This window comes from Lepisosteus platostomus, chromosome 9, assembly GCF_059453375.1.
Source record: "Lepisosteus platostomus isolate fLepPlt1 chromosome 9, fLepPlt1.hap1, whole genome shotgun sequence".
NCBI lineage: Eukaryota > Metazoa > Chordata > Actinopteri > Semionotiformes > Lepisosteidae > Lepisosteus > Lepisosteus platostomus.
In genome coordinates, this window is record NC_142619.1 from 19,699,407 (window position 1) to 19,721,548 (window position 22,142).

A 22,142-nucleotide genomic window follows, 5' to 3' on the forward strand; every position below is an offset into this window, starting at 1 on the left:
TAGTATTTTACAACCCACACAATCAAGATATGTGCAAAAATCTATGTTTAAAAGGAAAAAGGAACATGAAAAGACATTGTTGTTGTTGACAAAGTTGCTGAACTAGAACTGACTCTCATAACTGCTATTCAAGTCTGCCCAAAGAAAGAATCAAAAGTAGCAATCGAAAGCTGAAATGAGAGTGATGCAGATTACAGGAATTTTCTGTCTGTCTGGCTAATCTCATATTCACTAAGCAAAACAAAAATGCTTAATAACCCTGCAAAGGGTAAAACACAGGTTAACCTGAAATAAAAATCTAGTAATAATAATAGTAAATAACAAAAATGTCTTGAGGCGTGTTGTGCTTCTTATCCAATTTTTACAATAGTGTATCTGTTAGATGCTAAACCATGACGATCTTATGAAACACTAACAATAATGATTTGTTGGAATGGAAGCACAGACCTGTTCAAGGATGAGACACACCTGCACATACCAAACCAGCTCAATAGCATGGACCTGTTGTTGAGATCAATTCAGACAATACACAGAGTAATTGTTTTCTACTATTCAGTGTAAGTAACAAAAGCAATACTAATCTTGTAACCCTTAAAGGGCACCTGTGGTGGTTCTGCAAAGATACAGAAAAACACTGTGCCAAATCAGATGTGATAATAGACTATTACACAGAGTGTCCATAATGTAATTTTCAATAAATGTGCGTGATGAAAAATACAATTCAAGAAAAAGTGCAAATGTACAGTTTTGAAATAGATCATGTCAAGCCATTTCAGAAAATCAGCATAATAACACTAATCAGAGGAATGCTCCCATTCAAGACTTACACTTTTGTGACCATTTTGACAGACAAGACATTATATTTGGATGTTCCCTACTAGCTAATCCATTAATTAAAAATATGAGTATAACAAAAAAAATTGTGCTGAATTTCAAATGAAATTCATGGAAGGTCTTGGGACTTTCTGTTCCCATCTGAGTAGTCAATTAAATAATTACCCCAATTATTAGTCATACAGTGTTTTACTGTTGACTACTCAAAACATTCACTTCATTAAAGGTACAGTTTCCTGTAAAAAAAAAGTTTGTAGCCTGGCCTCGTAAGAAAGATTACAAATTGTGATTTTAAATAATCAGACCAGCTGTGTAACTGAGAGAAAACTGCAGAGTCTCTAGGAATAGAGTTTGAGACTGCTGTAGATTAAGTCTTGCACCTATAGCTTTTAAAAACAAAATAAAGAAATAATTTATTGCAAACAAAGAGCAAATCATAGGATTTATCCTTATGAATGCCAGGATTTCATTAATAAATACATCAAAAGTCTGTTGCCAGGCAAATACTATCCTTACTGTAAAGATAAGGTTTGAATTGAGGGATAGAATTCCAATAAAGGGGAAAATATTGCATATCAGTGGATAAAGAAAGGGTTAATCATGTTTGTATTTTTCGTATGCTGTACATACAAAACATTTGTGAAGATCACATGTATTTGCAAAATTTTCTATGTGATCATAAATAATTATGCATGAATTATAATAATTGTGTCAAAGTAATACAGCTTCAATGAAGATTATTATTGAGAAAACAAGAGAAGCTTCTGCAAAAACAAGTCTTGTATTTAAACCCTTTAATTTGCTGTGGTTTAATCAATTGGGTTTGTACTGTATCTAATCAAAATTTTCTATTTACTATTTTCTATTTACTATTCATTATGCAAATACTCACTGGAAGCATAGGAAGATAACTCCTCACCTGGAAGCTAATATTTATCATGAAATTAGTAAATATGATATTTACACATTTAAGGACAGACTACATGTTGCAGAACCTTTTTTGTGTTACTGTGTCCTGTTAAACTGTGTTGCAAGAGGATATCATGTGTTAAACCTTAACAATTGCATTTATTGACTGGCAGGGATGAGAAGCAGTGTTTAAAAGCTATGTCTCCTCAACCGAAATGCCAACTTCTGCAGTGCTTTTGACAAAATATGATCTTTACATAATAAAGATACATGTTAACCACAACAGGTACCCTTCACAGAATTAGGTCAGTCAAAATATTACAAAAATTGTAATGTAGATAATACAGAAGACTTAAGCATATTAGAAAACTTAGTGACTTCAGACACTTTCAGTCAACTAATCCATCCATATCTTTTGAATCCACTGGATCATGGCTAATGACATCTGTGCCTTCTTCTTGATGTTCAAGTATTGGATCTAAAAGAAAACAGAAGGCTTAAGCATATGGCTTGTTTTCTCATATCAGTAACATTCAAAGTTAATGGAATACATTAAAAAAAACATAAGTACAAAAAGCCATCTTGTGCCATACAAGTGTATTATTGACTGCACAGTGTAATACTTAAGAGGGCACTACGTGATTTGTGTTTTGATTATTTTATATGACAGGAACATTGTGTTTTGCTTGACAGATAACAGGTGATGTCAGTGTCTTCTTTGTTTTCGGTATTAGTGGGAACATCTTTATATGGAGGTGTACCGAATTTCATGACTCCACAGAGCACAAAAAGCCAGCTAATTTCATGAGCGCCATACACTTCCTATTACTAGGTAGACAGTGTTACAATACTGCCACAGCTACAGCAGAAGCACAGAATGAGCTTTCAAGGTACCTAAGGGACTACATTTTAATATTTAAGATTTCAACATTTTGACATTTTTTTTATATTATAGCCAGCATTTTCACCTGTCAGTGTTGTTAAGGGCAGCACAGAGTCACTGTCGATGTCGTCAGCAGGCTGCATAAATCCGTTAGGCGACGGGACGATAAGAACAGTTCCTTCCCCAATAGCTGATTCACCCACTTGCTCTTCCATTGTTGAAGACCCCAGAGTCTGTGAAAACAACATAGAAAGCAAAAATCAATTGGCAAAATGTTCTCCAGACATTTTGTACAGACTTGTTGGTACATTATTTAAACACAACACATTTCTAACCAAACTTCAGACAAGATTTGTGCGTGTGCTTTACACCTGGCAAATCTATAAATATTTTATAGATAATAATTTTATTTGATAATTTTATAGGTATTTCTAGATTATAATTATAAAAATTAAAATTATGCCCTCCAGAGGTCCTTAATATTATCTTAATAAACAACTTTACCAGTTAAATTACAGGGGGAAATTTTGGTAGGTCAGATTTTGCAGTGGAATTTAACCAGGACACCAGGTTTCTGCATCCCTATTCTTACAAACAGTGTCATGTGATCTTTTAAGTATGCTAAAACCTTAGTTTAATGTCTCATCTAAAGAATGGTATCTTCCTGGTCATCATAACTGGGCATCCATTTCTGTAAATTCTTGTCTTGAGGTGAGAGTAACATCCATTTGTCCAACAACACCACATTCTGCAATAGCTTGATTTTCTTCTGAGATCTGATGAGGTCAGGCTAGAATATGGTAACACTGCTAGCTGATCTGCAAATCTTTCAGGCCAGTAACACAGGGTCAAAAAAGAATGGAAATCAAAGCATAAATACCTCACTTTACAGACTAAAAACCACAGAGTTAAGAGTGAGCCAGAGAAACCAAAGACTTAAATAAATATACCTCATTCAGAAAATTTGCCCAACACCACATCATGTTGAAATTCCTGTGCTTTTGAATGTTTGCCTTGAATCTATTTGAAAGTTCAAAGTTCACAGCATAAACAGCTCTTGAAAAAGATGAGACAATTACTCACTCAAATGTAAGCATCCTGATGAGAAGGTGTGACTGAGACATTTACCTGGGCTGTGTATGTGCCTGTCAGGTCGTCGTGCACCTCGTCTGCCTTGAGCCCAGTCTCTGCTATACCTTCTTGATGTTCTTCCGTACTGCTCTCCAAGTATTTCGCCCTGTGTGAACAGCTGAGCTCTGCCTGGTTTCCAACCGCTGTCTGAGAAATCTCTTTGTCAATCCCTGGCTTCTCCAGAGAGATATGAGAGCTGAAGGAGTCCACTTCAGGAGTTTCCTGAGGGTTGGCCAAGACAGACTGTTCTACAGTCAAATCCGATTGGGTTATGGATTCTGGGGAAGCAATATCATCCGAAGAAACTGCCCTGATTATGACACTGGGGTGGGACATCTGCACGGTGACGTTTTCATTTGGGTTAAGCAAACTGTCGGGCTAGGGTAAGAAACAGAAACATTATATTGTTTTTTCAAGAGTTTCAGTGAATTAGGCCTTTTTCTATGACGTCACTAATTTATCACTCACCTATTTTTAGAACACACCATCAGAGTACTAAAGGAGAAAAGGTTAAACCTTGTGTAAAACATTCCATAAATAAACTAATATAATATTGCTATCTATTTATAGTTCAATATAAAAAGTAATAATATTGATCCATTTAGAAAAGAGCTGGGAGGAAAAAATGAGATTATTTTACTGTATAATATTGCTCAACCAACAATATAACCCATGTTTTAAAAATACGTAGGTATGAAAAACCTTATAACATTTTAAATGAAAACATGACTCTATTAAAATACTGAAACCTTTTATTAATAAAATGTGGTGACTACCTTAAAGCTGAAACTCAATGTTGTTTGATTAACTAGCAAAATATTAAAAAGGTTTCAGGGAATTTGTAAAGTTTGTTAAAAAAACAACAACCACGTGAAACATTTTCAGAAAAGCTCATCACTGAAACACAGCGAAATATCAGAGAAGGCCAGCAAGCAAACTTACCGACAAAGCATGTACAATGATCTGCTCTGGGGATGATGGTGATGCTGCTGCAGTGAGTGTAACTGTGGGGCTGGCTGAGAGTGTTAAAGGGAGGCCTTGGTTTGATCCAGTCTGGATGAAATATGTCCCAGGAGTTCCTGTCGGCTGTAGGTGGAATGACTGAAGAAAGAAAATATAATAATCATGTACTACACAACGTTTTAGACAACAATATACCAACTCACCAACACAGCTACAGAATCAATTATTGAAAACTTTAACTTTGTTTCTTCACATTTTGCCTCCCTTTAACTGATTGCTGATTCACATGTAACATAATTAATTAGTGCTGCAACTATTTCTTCATAGAATAACCATTTGAGGAAAGTAGCTATTTGGGAACCTGTACACACCACAAAATGTTTGGCACTTTTTAGATAACTATTACCCACCTTGTCTCAGTGACTTCTAAAGAGCTTTTCAGAGAACAAAAGCAGGTAAAAATCTGCTACAAATAAAAGCTGGGCATTCAAAAATCAACAATTGTAAGTAAAATGGTATAATTACCAACCAGCCACGAGTGGGCAAGTCAAGAAAACATGACAACTGTTCAGAGAAAACATATCAGAGATATAAGGGAAAACCCTAAAACAAATGTCTGTGAAATCACCAACAGCCTTGAGAGTACATACTGTAGGTGACGGTATAAAGATCCACAGTGCTCAGAAGACTAAGACAGCAGAATTACGGAGACTGCACTGCAAAATTTGAACATCTCATCAGCACTAATAACAGAAAAGACAGATTAAAAGTATGCTGAAGTACAAAGATGAGGCAGGTGAGTTTGGGAACTCTCCTAACTTTTGGATAGATGAGACCAAAATGATGGAAAGGTGAAAAGGGAACTGCAGTCCCAGTTTCTAAGACTGGTAATTAAATCTCAGTCACAATGTAAATTAATTTATCGTATTGCAAAAATGTACACATTTCGAATTAAGTGCATAATCCTGACTTTGTGAAAGTACTTGTATGATTGACACTGCTGCAGGCAGACGAGAAACAGGTGAGAGTGAGAGTTTGCCAGAACTGTGACCTGAAAGCAGCCCTTCCTGCTCACTAGTCACTGTAAGCAAATGAGAAACACAGTCTCCTGATAAAGTTAATTATAATGAGTGTATTTTAGTTGGTTGGCAGGTAGCTCTTTTTTTTGCAAAACTTAAAAGTATCTAAGACGCATATTCCCTTGTATGTGTTTTGTTTCATTAAAATATTTCCTTGGTCTAAAGCATGTTTACAATGTAATAAGGTATTTTTTCATTGTGGTTTTAAAAACACTCATCACTGCCAATTCATTATAATCCCGAACTGTAAAAATAGCATTGCAGTTCCCCTTTAAAGTATGAAGAAGGAAAGGAACTACAGATGCTCTAAAGACTACCACCTCATATGTGAAGGTAGTATCATAACCTGAGCATGCATGACTGCCTCTGACTCAATCATTTTTATTGAACATGTGATTAACAATAATTATGTCTTCAATAAGAATTTAAGAATGAATCATTATGCTTACAAAAACAAATTTTGTTGGGTGCTTACATAGAAGAAAATGCTGCATTGTTGGGTGGTGCTTCACTGTGCAGATTGACTATTCTATATGTATCCTGACAGGCTGAAAGAACTGAACCTTTTATCCCTAGAACAGAGGAGACTACAAGAGTACTGACAAAGTCTACGCACACAGAGGACATCTTTAGAATATACAGTTAAATGTGAACTAGAGGCCACAAGTAGAAACTATGTGGAAGTGCATTTAAAACTGAGAGCAGGAGGTTTGTGAAAAACACACAACTGAAGATTCCAAATTGGGTGGTTATAACAAAGAAAATAACTGGAAATTCTAAATAAAAATAGCTCCAGAGTGTTTCACAATTAATAAATTATCTAAATAAACATTTGGTATAGACATTTGGCATACAAATGTGATGTTCAGAGTTGAAATTAGTATGCCTCATGATGTGCACTATAGATTTGCTTCCAAAACCCTACACATGACAATTTCACACTGTTGGCAATTATGTATTTCCTTCCAAATTGAGTTGGATATTCATTTATTACATTGTATACAGTTATCATAATATTCTGCAAAAAGGTTTATTTAAACCATTTTTTTACTTTGCACTTATTGCTGTTTATAATGTCTACCTTACATTAACAGAAGGTCTTGCATCTCTAACAGAAGCGGCCATGTTCACACTTTTACAGTTCTACAGTTGCGTCAGGACAGTAGTACCACAAATGAGCTGGCATTTTTATACCTTCTCATAAAAGCACACCAATACTTACTGGCAAGATTTCAAAAGTCTGTAGTGTTCCTGTGTTTAGTGTTATTGTCTCCGTTTCATTAGCAGCAACCGAGGTATCTGAAGAAGCTTTATAGAAAGAGGGGAAAAAAAGAGTTGAACAACACCATCATGCTCCACCAAGATTCACAAACTAACATAAAATGTTTATCCTAACAAAGTGCTAAATTAGACATACATGCAGTAAAAGCATAATATTGTAATTCATGTATCGTAATTCAAAAAAGGACCTCTAAAACTCTTCAGTTAAAAGATGTTAAATGAACCATGTACAAAAATGAATAAACAAAGAGGATTTAAGTATATTTGACCAGAAAATAGATATTTTCCTTTTCTCTAAGACAAAGGTATCTAATGACAACTAAGAAGTCTACCACTTATTTTGAGCCACAGAGAAGACTTCAAAATTCCAGTGAAATGAAAGGTACAATATTTGCATTGTAGCTTGAGTGATTGAGGTCAACACCGTGATGTACAAAGAAAGAACTTTAAATGCCCCTTTAAAGTACAGAAGGGGCTTTTTCTTAAGCAAACCGGTCACTTAAAAATAAAGAAAAATAGTGCAGGAGAGTCTTTTTAGCCGTCAGTCAGTTCTGGCGTGAACACACACAGTTCACTGTGTTTCCTTAAGATCCCCTTTGGTCCACAGGCAACTGTACACTTCCCCCCACTCCTCCTGAAGATATAAACAGCCCTACCCCCAGGGTGCCTCCCTGCCAAATCCCAGGCAAGGAAATGGCAACTGCTATAGTATCAAATCAGATTAAAAAATGCATACTAAGGTGTAAATGACAACGGACAGTTTTGTGATCTTTATTTCAGATCACACAATCACAAAACTCATTTAGGTTTGCAAGCGTTACTGCAGTTCCCTCCCCAAATCATCTGATTAGTCACATGCAGATAAATTTCACGTGTGAAACTCTAGATACAGAGGCACAAGCCTGAACATCATTTTTAAACCCAAACCGCTAGAATTGTATCCGCAACAAACCAAACCTACAGACATGAGTGATCTGCACAGGAATCTGCACTGGTATCTGCAGGGCTGTCATGGGGTTTGGAGGGACTGTGTTGCTCTCCTCCAGGCGAGCCACTCGGATCTGAACCTGCTGGACTGGAGAAGGGGAGGAACTGCCTGTGCGTGATCCCACTCCAAATTTACTGTATGGCTGCTGGTTTTCCACCAGATCCTGAAGTCCTTTGAGAAGCACTTGGAGGAAATTTGAAAAATGAGTCGATTCAATGCGATTTGTTTCATAGGTAACAGCAGCATATTTTCTTTCTTTTTTACTTGCATTTACAGCTACATTCTCTCTGCAAGCAAAATTTAAACAAATCACCTACGTGATTGCTTTAGGGTGTAATGAATATCAAAAATGTGATGATGCTCAAATGTATGAAACATGATTACGTGATCGTCTGTTCTGCCTTCAGGATTTTTTAATTCTGAAATCAGGAACAAGGGAAATTAAACCAGCTCTTAGCTCACAGCAAAGAAAATAAAAGTAGGGTCAATATTAGCAGCACCAAGCTAAATGACAAAGCACAGGCTCAGTCAGTCAAACTGCATAACAAAATTCAACAATACATAATGCAATGCACACCGTACAACATGTTGCAGTTTTGTGCACATTCTTGCTTTCATAATTCAGAGGAACAACCGTACCAGGGAAGGGGAGCTCCTTGTGGTTGGAGACTTGTCTTTTAATCGTCCACCATTTACTGCGCAGCCACTGAGGGGAGCGAACACTGCTCCAGCCCCCTGCCAAGATGTCCCAGTTGATGTCATTTTCATCACCCACCCCCATTTCCGTAATCCTGAAAACAAACATGCCATTAACATCCTTTCCTTGGGAGCAGCACGATATCCCCTTAATCACTGGGGATATGTTCCTGAAATGTTGGTGGATATAGAAAAATGCATACAGTTTACTAGGAAAAATCTCTTATCCTATAAATCATGCATCATTTAGTGTACCTAATATACAGTGCAAATCAACAAATATACCAAATAACTAAAGGACATTACAGAAAATAAATAGGGTACTGGATAGTTATCTACTATATAAATATTATAAAAATGAACATAACAGCACTCAATAACTGAAAAGGTATGTGGTTTATCTTCAGGAAGATGTGAAGGTTTTGTGCCCTCTTAACCACTTTTATCCTTTTCCCTGTGATTTCACACAGGAAAAGTTTTCAAACACTAAAGTGCAGAGCAAAAAAAAGGAGTGACCTCTGAGAATGTTCTAGAAGTATGGCTCTCTGGCCAGGCTTGGTCTTACACTGTGTGCATGCGAAACCACAGATGAGGATGAGGAGGAAGGAATGTACACATCATAATCCATAAAGCATCTTCTAAGAAAAACAAATGGCTTCCTTATTACAGGTTCTGCAATTCTATTCTGAATCGAGTAGAAATTGTTTAAGGCCATTGTATAAATTATTTAATCATACGAAATGACAAAAACATTGGCTAGTGTACCGTTTTACTAAATTCATGTCATCCTCCTTTGTCCATTCTGTGCCACCACTCTGCTTCCAGTTGAGGTAGTTCAGCCACTTGGAGCGGCACTGTTTCTCAGAGCGTGTACCCACCAGCTCTGCCACAGCGGCCCAGGAGACCCCCTGGGTAACAGTGTGACCTGGCTCTGTGCCAGTGAGCTCATGGACCACCTCCGCCAACCTGTGCTCCTCTTCTTCTGTCCACTTGCCTAAGCCCAAAAAACAAATACCCTTTTTTTTGGTGGACATGGACGTTATTATCCTGTAGATCCCTGAACAGCTGAGGGCTTGAATATCTCACTTTCTAGCCTTCCACACACGGTATCAAGTCATCTCTGATGATCAGCATGAAATCCACTAATTTCCTCATGCACACATATACAAAATTATTGTCTTGTAACTGGATTTACAGTGATCTCAGCACTGATATGAGACAGCAATTACTCAGAGAATGAAGCGTTTTAGCACACTGTGTTGTGTTGGCAGATTTAGAGGGAGCTTTAATTTTTGGATCAGGATGGGCAGAATGTGCTGAACACGTTCTTGATATTTTCTAGGATGTATATTTTTTCAATCTGAAACACTGAGTTTTTTTCAGTCTGAATAGAGGACTTACCTGTATTGCAGGTATCTTTCATCAACCTACATCTGTCCTTTACAGATGATGCACTTCTTCCAAGAGCTGCACCAATGGTAGCCCAGTCATTACCATGTTTATCTCTTAGTCTGCATATAAACACACAAAAAAATGTGGCAGTACTGATATAACATTTATTTAATTTATTTTTTTAAACTGACTTGGAATATCACATACTACTTTGGCCCTGAACCTCAGTATAAATTTTGCACATATATGTTTAAATTGAACTAGATCACTTACATAAATAATGTATTAATACTATATTAGTTTAAGGAATTAATTATAAAACTCCACTACATTTTAAACAAATGTAAAATCTACATTTCTTACTTCATATACTAAATTAAAAAAAAATCTAAATTCAAAAACATTTTTTAAACTGTAAACAAGCATCATGAGCAAATAGATGGCAAATAGATCATTTTGGATACACACTGACTCAGACTTTTCCGCATCTGGAGTTTCATATGAATTTGCCTGCTTATTTCTTGTTACACATTTCTTTGAATTGATTTTCAAAGCAATACATATTTCACCACGGTGTACACCAAAGAAGAAATAGACAACATGTCTCAGACTAAGAGAAAGGACTAAATCCTATATTAAATTGTATTAGCATGGAAAAAAACAGCCGTGTTGCAGGTGTAAAAAAATACTTAAGACAATGTCCAAGACCTGATGCTATTCTAACAGCTCTACTTAAGGAAACCATGAGATGCCTCTGAAGTTATTCAAAGACATATATTACTTACTGACTGGAAAAATACTAATGTACTGTACTACAACAGAAAGTATAGATGAGGTGGGACTGCTCAGACTGGGGTGATGTAATTAGACACATACCAAAAGGACCAGTGGTATTAGGACCACTGCCTTGCATAATTTATATCAATAATACAGACTCTGATATAGTTAGTGCACTACTCAAGTTCACAGCACCTGGCAGATGATAAGTGGGTGTTAAATGCAGGCAGCCCAAACATTAATTTTATATAGGAATTTTATATAATCCCGAGAACAGGAGGAACGTTTTTATACAAAGTTTTATAGGAATCTGGAACAAGCTGCAGAGCCATGTTGTTGAAGCTGATACGCTAGTGTCTTCCATGAAATAGCACATTGGATCACTTAGCTATGAGCAACCAAAGAAGACAGACTGAACAAATGGCCTCTTCCCATTTGCAGCCATTCCTATGGTCTCTCTAAAGGTTACTAGTTGTTTAAGATCACTTTATGGCCATATACAATTTCTTGCATTAGGAATTTATCTTTTCGCATACCCCAGCTTGCTCTCCATGAGACACACAGGCACACAGACAGGGAGAGAGAAGCTTGGGGTCAGAGCGCAGGGTCAGCCATTTATATGGCACCCCTGGAGCAGCTGGGGTTAAGGGCCTTGGTCAGGGGCCCAACGGAGTAGGATTCCTCTGCCAGCTGTGGGATTTGAACTGGCAACCTTCCAGCCACAGGTGCACATCCTTAGCCACAGTGCCACTGCTCCACCCTTTTTTTTAAGTTTAGCTGCTGTTGTCATACAGTTTACTATAAGTTTTAACAAACAGATTTTAATACTTACTCTTTTAGCTTATCAATTTCCTCTGGGGTATACCTGTGTAACAATAATAAGAAGGGCATTACAATCACATAAAAAAAGCTAAATTCTTTTTACCTAATTTATCTAGAATTAGGTATCTATTGTCCCTTTCTTTGCATGTAACAGATAATTATTTTTATTTTTTCTGCCAATTGCTCTAACAATATGTTAACTAGCTTATTCAGATTAAAGATATATTTATTTCAACAGGAATAAATTCTTACAGTATACATCTGATTCCAAGGCTGTACAGTATGTTTATCAGCCGATATCAGATATAAGTTACCATATAAACATAAACTATTTATCAGCAGGCGATAAACATTATTTAAAAAGTCATTGGTAAAAAAAAACATAAACAATGCAGGAAAAACATGACACATCAAAGCTACAATCTGTGTTAATGAAATGGTCATAAATTGCTGTTTGAAGGCTTTACAATATAATATGAATATTCACAGAATGGTTTAAAAGGACACAGGGGAATTATCCTCCTAACAAGGATGGCAATGAACATCCAGAAGTTAGTCCAACAGAGCCATTTCACTCCATTCCAAACAGTGTAAAACTTAAAGGCCTTAAAGCCTTGTCACACTCAGTTATGAGCAACAGGACAAAGACAAAACTGGACTGGAAATATCAGCTGATCTCAAGAGTTTACTGAATTTAGGCAGAGTACCTTTAAAAATTCACCTACTTTCCAACATGGTTCCTGTTATCATACATGCGCAGCACTCGTCTATAAACAGCAAAGAGTGGACGGTTGAGACCCCAGGCAATGCTCCTGTAGAAGTCCTTCCTCTCGTCCTTAGACATCTCAAAGATAATCTCTGTGGGGTCCTGGATTCCCCGATTCTAGAAATAAAGGTGAGAAGTGTGAGAGGTTATGGGCAAACTTGTAAAATTCTATTCATTGGTTGTAAGTAAATGATAATATTTACCAAAGTTCAATGCAGAAATCCTGCTTTAGGGACACAGTATATTTCTTAATATAATAATAATATTTTATGAAGACAAACACTAAACCAGCTCACCCCAAAGTTTTTCTATGACTTTAGATAATTAACTATATACAGTATCTTTGTAAAAATCTAGAAACAGACTCACATGGTTAGAGTGCTTATATATATATCCCATTATCCATTCCTGTGTGTGGTTCTGCTTGTAACTTACAATGCTAATGTTCTGTCTTCTAGTTTTTATCATGATATTTTTTTGCTACTGTATGTAACCTCAGCACTGTTAATTTCTATTCTTGAGCTGTATAAAGGCATCAGCTAAATATCATGATAATATTTTGACTGTGTGGAAAATATGGGTTGTTAAGCAAGTGGCATAATGTGTATTTTGCATTATTTATAAGGTTTAATGTGTATTAGTTAAGCACCTATGGTTATGGTCTTTGAAAAGTGAGTTTGAGAACAAAAAACAAAATGTTTCCATTGCACGTCTTGATTACCTTACACCACACCTGCATTTGTGAAAAAAATGTTAAACAATAGCATTGTTGTACATCTAACACAGGAAATAACGGTGGAAACAAAGGGAAAAACAAAGGGAAATTGATTATTAGGTAAATTACACAAAGTAATATATTTTGAGTAAAAGATAAATGTTACCTAATACAATGACATTATGATATCATAATGACATTATACAATGTGACTCAGACTAATCACAAAGCACCACACAAGCACATGGGGCCTGTGTAGGTACATCAATAATGCTGTATGATTTTAAATATGTAGTGAGAATTATGGCTTGTTGGAAGAAAATCTTACATTTCAAAAGCATAGAAATCAATGTGTTTTTAAAATAAAGGCTCATCCCATTGGTCAATGAGAAGCCCTTTGTATTTCCCTGTGGGTAACTTAGGGTATTCTTGAAATTAGTAGTGTTGGCAACAGAAATGGTTAGAAAGACCCAGATTCTCCAAAAAGCTCATAAGCTTAAATTCCCTACATTGCATATAACCAGGAATGTTTGTAACCTTGCAGAAATGGTACTGTAAAATGCACTTCAGCACAAAAAGATCTGTAGATCTATAAGATGTGTAGCTGTTTGGAAATCATAAGTAAGGAGGGGCACAAAATAAAAAAAGCGATTCTGCTTCAACAGAAATGAAGCAATGGGATGATCAAACCCAGGTCAAGTTTCATTTGACAGATATGTCTAGAAATAATCAGCATTAGTTCTAATGTCAACTGGAGAGCACTAAATCAGTTAAGCATGGGGAGTGACCAATACAATTGTGGTCCTGTATCTCAGCCAACAGTGATGGGGATTTACAGTAAATCAAGGATGCCTTAACTAACAGCTGATACAGGCAGGTGTATAACCACCATGACTTTTTTCAGCAACAGATCATGTTTGGCAGATTAATCAATCTACATGACCATAACCCCAAGTGTACAATTAATATGGTGAAAAAACATTTGGAATGTGAAGAGGAGAATGGAACATTAACAAAGATGAGACGGTGTATATAAAGTCTTGATTTATATAAATTATAAGTAACCGTGCATAAGTCTTTTCATATTGACTGTAACAGTTGAGCTCGTCCTAAGGTTGCCATCTGTTCTGTATTATAAGAGACATTTCTAATCTGCCTGTCCCTTATTGAATCAATTTTGTCCCATATTTCCAGATCTTAAATATATTAATTTGTGGCATGCCTAACAGACTCATTAAACAACTCTAACATTAACAGTAAAAGTGCTATTTTAGTGGTATAAAATTCCAGCCAACAGTTTTGTGAAGACTTTTCTTCAATCTGCTGTATACTCTCAAACCAGCAGCAAAATTAATTTTCAGAAATATGAAACCAACATATGCCCAGGAAAATCCAAAAAATTAAAAGGCTGTGTTGCTAAAAACATTTGTGGAAAGAGCTAAAAAGTGAGCTTAAGATACACACAAATTTGAGCTGTAAAGATTTCTGTGGAGAGTTACAAAATTCCATGTAGTAAATACCGTACTGCTATTTTACTTTTTTCCTTCTCTATAATAATGTTGAATTGTACTGCATTGCCCCTTACAGTAATCTAAACTGAAGATTCTTATGACTGAAATACATTGCTGTATTTTTAAAACGGTGTTGGCAACTCTTGATGAGACAGCTCTAATTATACACTGTGTGACAGACACACAATATCCACACACATTCACCTTTAAATATTGATCAATGTTGCTCATGAGGATGTCTATCTCTTCTTTGGACCACATCCCCTGCTTCCATTTATGACCTAAACAAATATAATTGGAAATGTTTTAGGTCAGGCCTAGGTCATTGAATTATATAATTATATAGTATGTAAAAATAACTTTCAAAGTAGTATTCTTAGTATCCTTGTGTATGTTTGAATAAGGCTTCTTTATTCTCCATAGTAACCAGACACTTCCAAATTTCAACTAAATTGAAAACTGTAAATATGCATACATAAGTAACTAACTTATTTTCAAGATGTCCTACCTGAAATGTGACATCCAATTTAGTTTGTTTCCTGCAAATAACTGTACACTTTTGCGGATACAGTAAAACATTTTACATCTTTAATATCTCAACCAAGAAAACCATGACATTTTCAAGAAAAGTGGCATGAACACTAAAGAAAAAACATGACCTTCACTAACCATGCAGCTGTTTTTATTAAAAAAAACCCAAAAACAACAGTTGATACCAGAAATGTTTCTGCTAAAGATTGCCCTGTAGTGGACAAAGACTTGGTCCACTACAGGGCAACTGAAATATTTGATTATATATTTAGTTCCACTTGCAATATTCAGGAATCATTAACAGAAAAGTATAAGCAATTATCATATTAAATGCCTGGGTGAACTGCAGTCAAAAAGAAGATGACTATTGTACTGTGAATTTTAAAATTAGCAGCAAATATACAGTATGTCTAGCAGTTGAAAAAAAATGCAAAGACTGTATAAGTGATTAAAGGCTATTTGTCTGCTTTAAAAACATTTTGTTTAACGGTAAAATAAATCTAGAATATGATGTGCTAAGTAATGAAAGAAAGAATGATGTTTCTTGTGAAAAAATACAGCCTTCTGCATAAGAAATAAGTATTTTTAGAGAAAGGTCTCCAGGGTAGTACGCAGACAAATATATTCACTATTATCTGGGCTGTTACATTTTGTTCTACATTTTGTTTCCTGTATTTTTAAAACATTTGTTCAATCTAGGTTTAATGCTGTTTACCAAATGCAAAGGACTGTCTGGAATGTCACCCATTCTTCAATTCATAGTGGATGCATTTGTCCTTAATTTGTCACATTACAATAGAGCACAAATGTCTGTTTAAAAAAAATTATACAGTACCTTTATTCACAAGGGAATCCTTATCTTCTTTTGTAGTGAACCAAGCTTGGCTGACTGGAGACATATCGTCGTTCTTTTGGGGAGATAGTGACCCATCATTCTGAAGAATCTGTATGTCAGAATTATGTAAACCAAGTGAAATGTTAATAATATAAAAATACCACAATCAACGTAATGTAATGAAATTAAAAAAACCAGAATCATTACATGAACATCTCATGTACTTTTTCCTGAACATTCAAACAGCTTCATCAGTACATAGATGTGACATACAGTACCACAGACAATGAGTGCCTCTTTTGAGCAAGAGTCTCCATTCTGACTAAGGTACAGTAGGGACAGCAGTTGGTTTGAAACTTTTTTTCAACCTGAATGACTGAAATCAGGAAACACATGTGGCTTCACAATCTTCATGAGTGTTCCACTTGAAGATACCATACCTTGGTTTCTAACACTTTTCTATTTGTAGCTTAATTATCTGTGAAAACGTACATTCTAAAACACTGGTCCAATCATCCCGCTACCCCTGATACACAACCATCGCATTATTATATTTCTCAGCAAAAAGTAAAAATCTGCTAGTTTCAAACAATGGACACTGCTTGAATGTTATAACACTTCTCGTCTTGTTTGATCATCTCACTGAGGTCATTAAGCTAGCCTTTATGAGGACAGGGTATAGTCAAACTAGGGTCAAGGCAGGATAAACAGAACTCGAACAGTAAACAGGGAGGAATCAGAGCAGAACAAGGAAGAGAAAAGAGAATCCTCCTTCAATAGTCAAAGAGACCACAATCTGTCCATGTAATTTGATCTCTGAGAGTAGAGAGCTTTAAGGTTTAAGAAAGGGACATGTTGTCTTACATATGTTAAAATTAATGATTTTCTAGTTATGGAATCCCCATATTAAAGACATACTGTATCTCCATTGATCAGTGGTGCACTGTGTGGAATAAGGAAATATGTTTCCAATCATCTAGCACATCTTTCCTATTTTACCCTTTTCATCATCTCACTCTGTTTTCCCTGATTACAAGAGGTGCAGGGTATAATCAATGTTAACATTGATAAATGTGCTTACACAGTTGGCTAGTGTCAAGAACAATGTTTGTATAAAATACTATACTATGTTATACTATAAAAATGCAACTGTAAAAATAATGTATCTATTCAATAGCAATTTCAATATTACAATATTAGTAATGAAGAGAATCATGTGGATTTCAGCAAAAAGGATCTCACTATTCAGGTTTGTTATGAGAAATGCTAAAGAATTTCTGACAAATACATAAATGTAATTTTAAACTGATATAAGTTGTCCCGTGAAGGAGTTTGTCAATATAATAGTTATCACGTAAAAGAAGGAGTTTTTGGATTTGTACCTGAATCTGTGCCACAGCCCCTTCACTGATGTCAGTCTCTGTCATTTCAGTGGTGGCTGTCATGGTCACCTCAAAACTCTCATCATTCTCTGAAACTTAAGATCATCAAAGGCTAATCAGCAGTTTTCAAAGAAATATCTATCTTGTGCATTGAATAGAAAACCAGTGATCTACAGGAAACATCAGACACAAGGAAGCTGGAATACATAAACTAAAAACTCTCAAGAGGGCATTTGAATATTTAAACAAATATTATATTATAAAATATAAACCAATTCATGTATTTTAATATTTTATACGCTTGTAGCTATCCAAGATGCATTTGGATTCAGAATGTAAAAGTTTTTGCAAACTTAGAGTAACTGTAACTGAGATGAACCACAGTAAGAAAATCAATCCTAAAAAGTGTCTTACTGGGAAGTGTAACAACAGAAATCCGTGGTGTGGATCCAGGCAGATGCTGGTCATCTTCTGTGGACAAGCGTAGTCTCTTGTGGGAAGGTTCTAAGCTTTCATCTGCCCCTAAGTCTTCAGTATCTGTAAATGGAGTTGCAGATGAGACCAAACACAAAAGAACATAAGAAAAGCAACAAATGACAGGAAGCATTCAGCTAAGTGATGAAAGGATCTTCTCCCACTATTTAATGAAGGAAGACAGAATATCAGCTTATGCCTGGATCAATAGCTTGTTCTACAATCTTGAAATGCTGTGTGTAAAAAATTGCTTTCCAATTTCAGTTTTAAATGGATTTACTGTAAATGTATACACTATATAATGTACATGTTCTATCAGATTAAGCTTCCATCAGGCAAAACATTGCTTTCCTAATTTTCATAATAAAAGAATGACTGGCATCTGTTATCGGTACAGGCACAGTGTTGTCTCTTCAGGATCCCACCTGGATTTACCACTAATATGAGTAGTGTTGTAGATGTATACGTATACACAATTTGTAAAGCAAACTCATCTTTCATATAAAGAACAGGCCATCCAAGTGTTACATACGTATACGTGACAGAATTGTTTTAAACGTTTTTAAAGAGTGAAGACAGTGTTCCCAGTGCATTGAGAACTAATAATAATTAATTCTTTTGGAACACATAAGCTACTGTGTCACTGCAATGTCCTTTTGCAATTTTCTCAACAATCTATGCCAACATGAGTAATTGTAATTTGTTTTGCTCTAAAGTTTCACCATTTGGGTTTTACCATCTGTATTATTTTTTTCTCCCAGTGTTACCAGACAATCTGGCCCAGTTTACAGATTAACTCACCATTCTGTGGGCAGTGAAGTATGATGCTCCCATCAGTGTCCTGAGTTAATGTCACTGAGCTTACGGTTTCCAAAGTCACTGTGCCTGACTCATCCTCAATTGTGTTCATACTCAGCCTAAAATAAAACAAGGTTTATTTGATCTTTTCTATTATCAATTTATTTTCTGACTGTTCATTTAAGAAGCAAAACCACTCACTGACTGGCAATAGTGATTTTGATTAAATGGATAGAGCCCAGTATGTGATTCCCCTATCATCATCACTTAATATCGCTTAATATCACTACAGTTAATACAGTCAGATATTTACTGTATCATGTAGAACTTACTTCTAAAGTGACTTACTCTTTATCCAGGAAATAACAAAAAATGTAAATCATATTTATTGTGGCAAGTACACATTTAAGGCAATGATTTGTATTCACTGAACAAAAGTTACTTTTCAAAAATACAGGTACTCAAAACTCAAGTCTACTGCATAGTGCTTTTTTTATTTACAATCATTAATTGCATGGTGTTTTTATAAAAGTGTTCTCCAGTTAACAAAACAAATGAATGAATTTTCCACTTAAACCTCAAATTGCAGCTTTAGAATGAAGAATATTGAGTTCACGATTCAAAATACCAACTTAAAAAGATACAAATACACAGTGATACCTGCTGTACTATACATCTTTACTTTCACACAAATAATTGCCTTCTGCAGTAGAGATGACATCTAATCTACAGTATCTATCTACTTTTTAGAAATCCGCTTTATCGACTGCAACACACTGCTCTCTAAATGTAATGCTGTATTCTAATAGACTAACTTTCAAACCACATAAGGTTACTATTTTTAATGGATAAGCTATTGTACATGAACCCCTACATATGTCCAGTTAAACCAATTAAAAAATGCAAAAGTCATATATTGGATATTTCAGTCACATATTCAGATAAATAATGCTTGTTTCACACAACAGCTATGTAATACTGAACAAGCAAGATGTCATACATATGCATAAGCTTACCCTAAAGTGTATAAAGTTGAATCACAGTCAGAATGCATAGGATCCCATTTCACAAAGCACACTTTTGTGTCTCATTCCTTTAGCAAGTTGAGAAAACATGTTCCTCAACACCCCAACACCTCAACACTTTAGCTTTTGTGATGTGATTCTTTAAACTGGAGACAACCCTGCTTACATTTAGGGTGTTTGCAGAAAGAACCTAATTCCAGCAAAATTAGACGAAGAAGTGTATTTTTGGTTAGAACAAAATTAAAATTCTGTATCTCAAAGTTTAAGATTTGGCCTTGTCCCTGTTATTTCTTCCCACAGCCCCTGGGGTCTTTCATATTTTTATTATGATCTGCATTCTTCCTATATATTCTCCTGCATAAAACAAGGTTTTACCAACTTTGAATATAACCAATAAAAAGCATTTTATTCACTAATTGTATTTTAAAAAAAGTATTTAATGAGAGGAAAGACTCCCCTGCCACAGTATAGTATATGGAGTGAAAGAGAACATATTTAGTCTTTTTTTATATACACTATACAGAAGATAAAGACCATGGTGCTTTGCATGAAAGGTTAGTGGAGATATTTAAGATTCTTTATTGAAGGTTGGTGGAAATATTTAAACTTCTTTATTGTTTTGGAGTAGGGGAATGAAAGTGTATTGAGGAATAAATTAAGTTCTGTATATCAAAATAAAAAAAGTCCAATAACAAAACAGGGAAACTATAATGAATGAAACGAGTTTGAATTAAAATTAGAATTAGATACACTTTCTTTAGTCTGTAGTTCAAACTAGTAGTATTTCTTGCTGGCACTTTTGGAAACTAAGAATGTAAATCAAGTAAAATTTTGGAGAAGCAAAACATATGGAAATACACAGATTATTAAACCACGTCTGTTGCACAATAGTTTAAATTACAAGTTATATATTTTATTACGTTATTACAAAACGAATCAGACGGTCAAAAACAAATACAATGATCGTTTTTCTCCTACTGATCTGCAAATATCTCTAGCCTTCAACCTTTATCACGCTTTAGATCTGCAACTAGATCTGAAAATGATACAATAACCGAACTGAAGGTTATCCAGCATCTTCACGTGGATTTGAAGATTAACTACTAAATTACCTAAGCATGTTATATACATATCTTGAACACTTCTAATAAAACATACACAAACAAAAAGCGTTTTCCGATTTGTAGTCGCCATGTTCAAAATTTCTACAAATGTAAGAGGAAAAATATCAGACGCCATATTCATCTTGAGGCTTTAGATACTGTTCTCTAGGTAAGAAGCGTCAGTAGTTATATTTCATATTTTGAACTGCATTTGCCAAGCTTTTAGTTTCCCCGGGGTTCACCGTTTCCACTGTGTGTCCCCATGGAGACGCTGAAATTTGGGTTTGATTTTGTTACTTACTTCCTGTTTTGGGTCCGGGCACTTTGGAGAGACCAGGATGAAGAGTTTAAATACCAGGATGGAGGAATACAAGAGCCCTCTTTACCAGCCAGCGGAAATGACAAGACGCCATGGTTTAGTCACTTCCTCTTGAAGGGAATTGTTGTTAGTGGGTGTGCATGAAGTTGTCCAGCAATAGTATCAAGGCTTTTTTTTTATTTACAAAAATTGAAAACGATTTAAAAATCACGAGGAATATCCTGTTCACAATGCATCACTTCATGTTTCACTTTTCGTTTCGTTTTTTTAAGATCGTGCTTATTTCGTTTTGAGTTTTGTGAGGATGTGCTTTTGTCTCTGTGGCGCTGGAACTCTCATGGTCCGTATCTGTTTTTGATTAACAGCCTCGGTGTGTGTCAAGACGATATTCTCTATCTCCTGACTCCTTTTGGAGCATCTGTAGTGGTAGTGGGGCTCCTTCCCCAGAATCTATGGTTGAGATCGGAAAGGTCAGAAGTCAGAATGACTCCCCCTCAGGATAGGAGATGGTCTATTGCAGTGATTACTCACCAGATACGCACCTGGGTACAACAGCAGCATCTGCAGTGGGATGTTGTACCCTCAATTTGTCAATTTTGAGTCCAAAGGCTTATTCAATATACTATTCCATCCCCTTATATGTAAGTGATATAATTGAATTTCTACACATACAGTATGGATTATGTTTTGGATTTAGTTTACGTTAAGGGACGGCATGGTGGCACAGTGGTTAGCATTGCTGCCTTGTAGTGTTGGGGTCCTGGCTTCAATTCCAGACCTGGGGAGCTATATGTGTGGAGCTTGTATGTTCTCCCAGTGTTTGTGTGGGTTTCTTTGGTCTTGGGATACTGGCCCTGGTGTGAGTGTGTGGGTTTATGTCAGTGTGTTCCCTGTGGTGGAGTGGTATTCCATCCATGGTGTATCCTGC

At 35.7% G+C, this 22,142-nt stretch overlaps 1 protein-coding gene across 2 annotated transcripts; it reads right to left on the minus strand.

Annotated features, from left to right (window-relative positions):
* Positions 1–1,268: 1,268 nt before the first annotated feature.
* dmtf1 (cyclin D binding myb-like transcription factor 1) lies at positions 1,269–21,532 on the minus strand. Of its 2 annotated transcripts, XM_088647145.1 has the most exons (17): positions 21,197–21,405; positions 18,771–18,886; positions 17,910–18,032; positions 17,496–17,590; positions 16,114–16,222; positions 14,952–15,028; positions 12,481–12,638; positions 11,766–11,798; positions 10,166–10,275; positions 9,530–9,758; positions 8,708–8,859; positions 8,042–8,251; positions 7,022–7,107; positions 4,700–4,858; positions 3,755–4,135; positions 2,712–2,859; positions 1,269–2,221 (listed from the first exon to the last, which is right to left on the minus strand). In XM_088647145.1, exons 2-17 carry the CDS (start codon positions 18,877–18,879, stop codon positions 2,133–2,135), a joined length of 2,268 nt encoding a protein of 755 aa, XP_088503271.1. In that variant the 5' UTR covers positions 18,880–18,886; positions 21,197–21,405; the 3' UTR covers positions 1,269–2,132. The 2 variants fall into 2 exon arrangements, with proteins under 2 accessions (XP_088503271.1, XP_088503272.1); XM_088647146.1 differs by lacking the exon at positions 8,042–8,251 and having other exon boundaries at positions 21,197–21,532.
* Between the last annotated feature and the right edge of the window lie 610 nt (positions 21,533–22,142).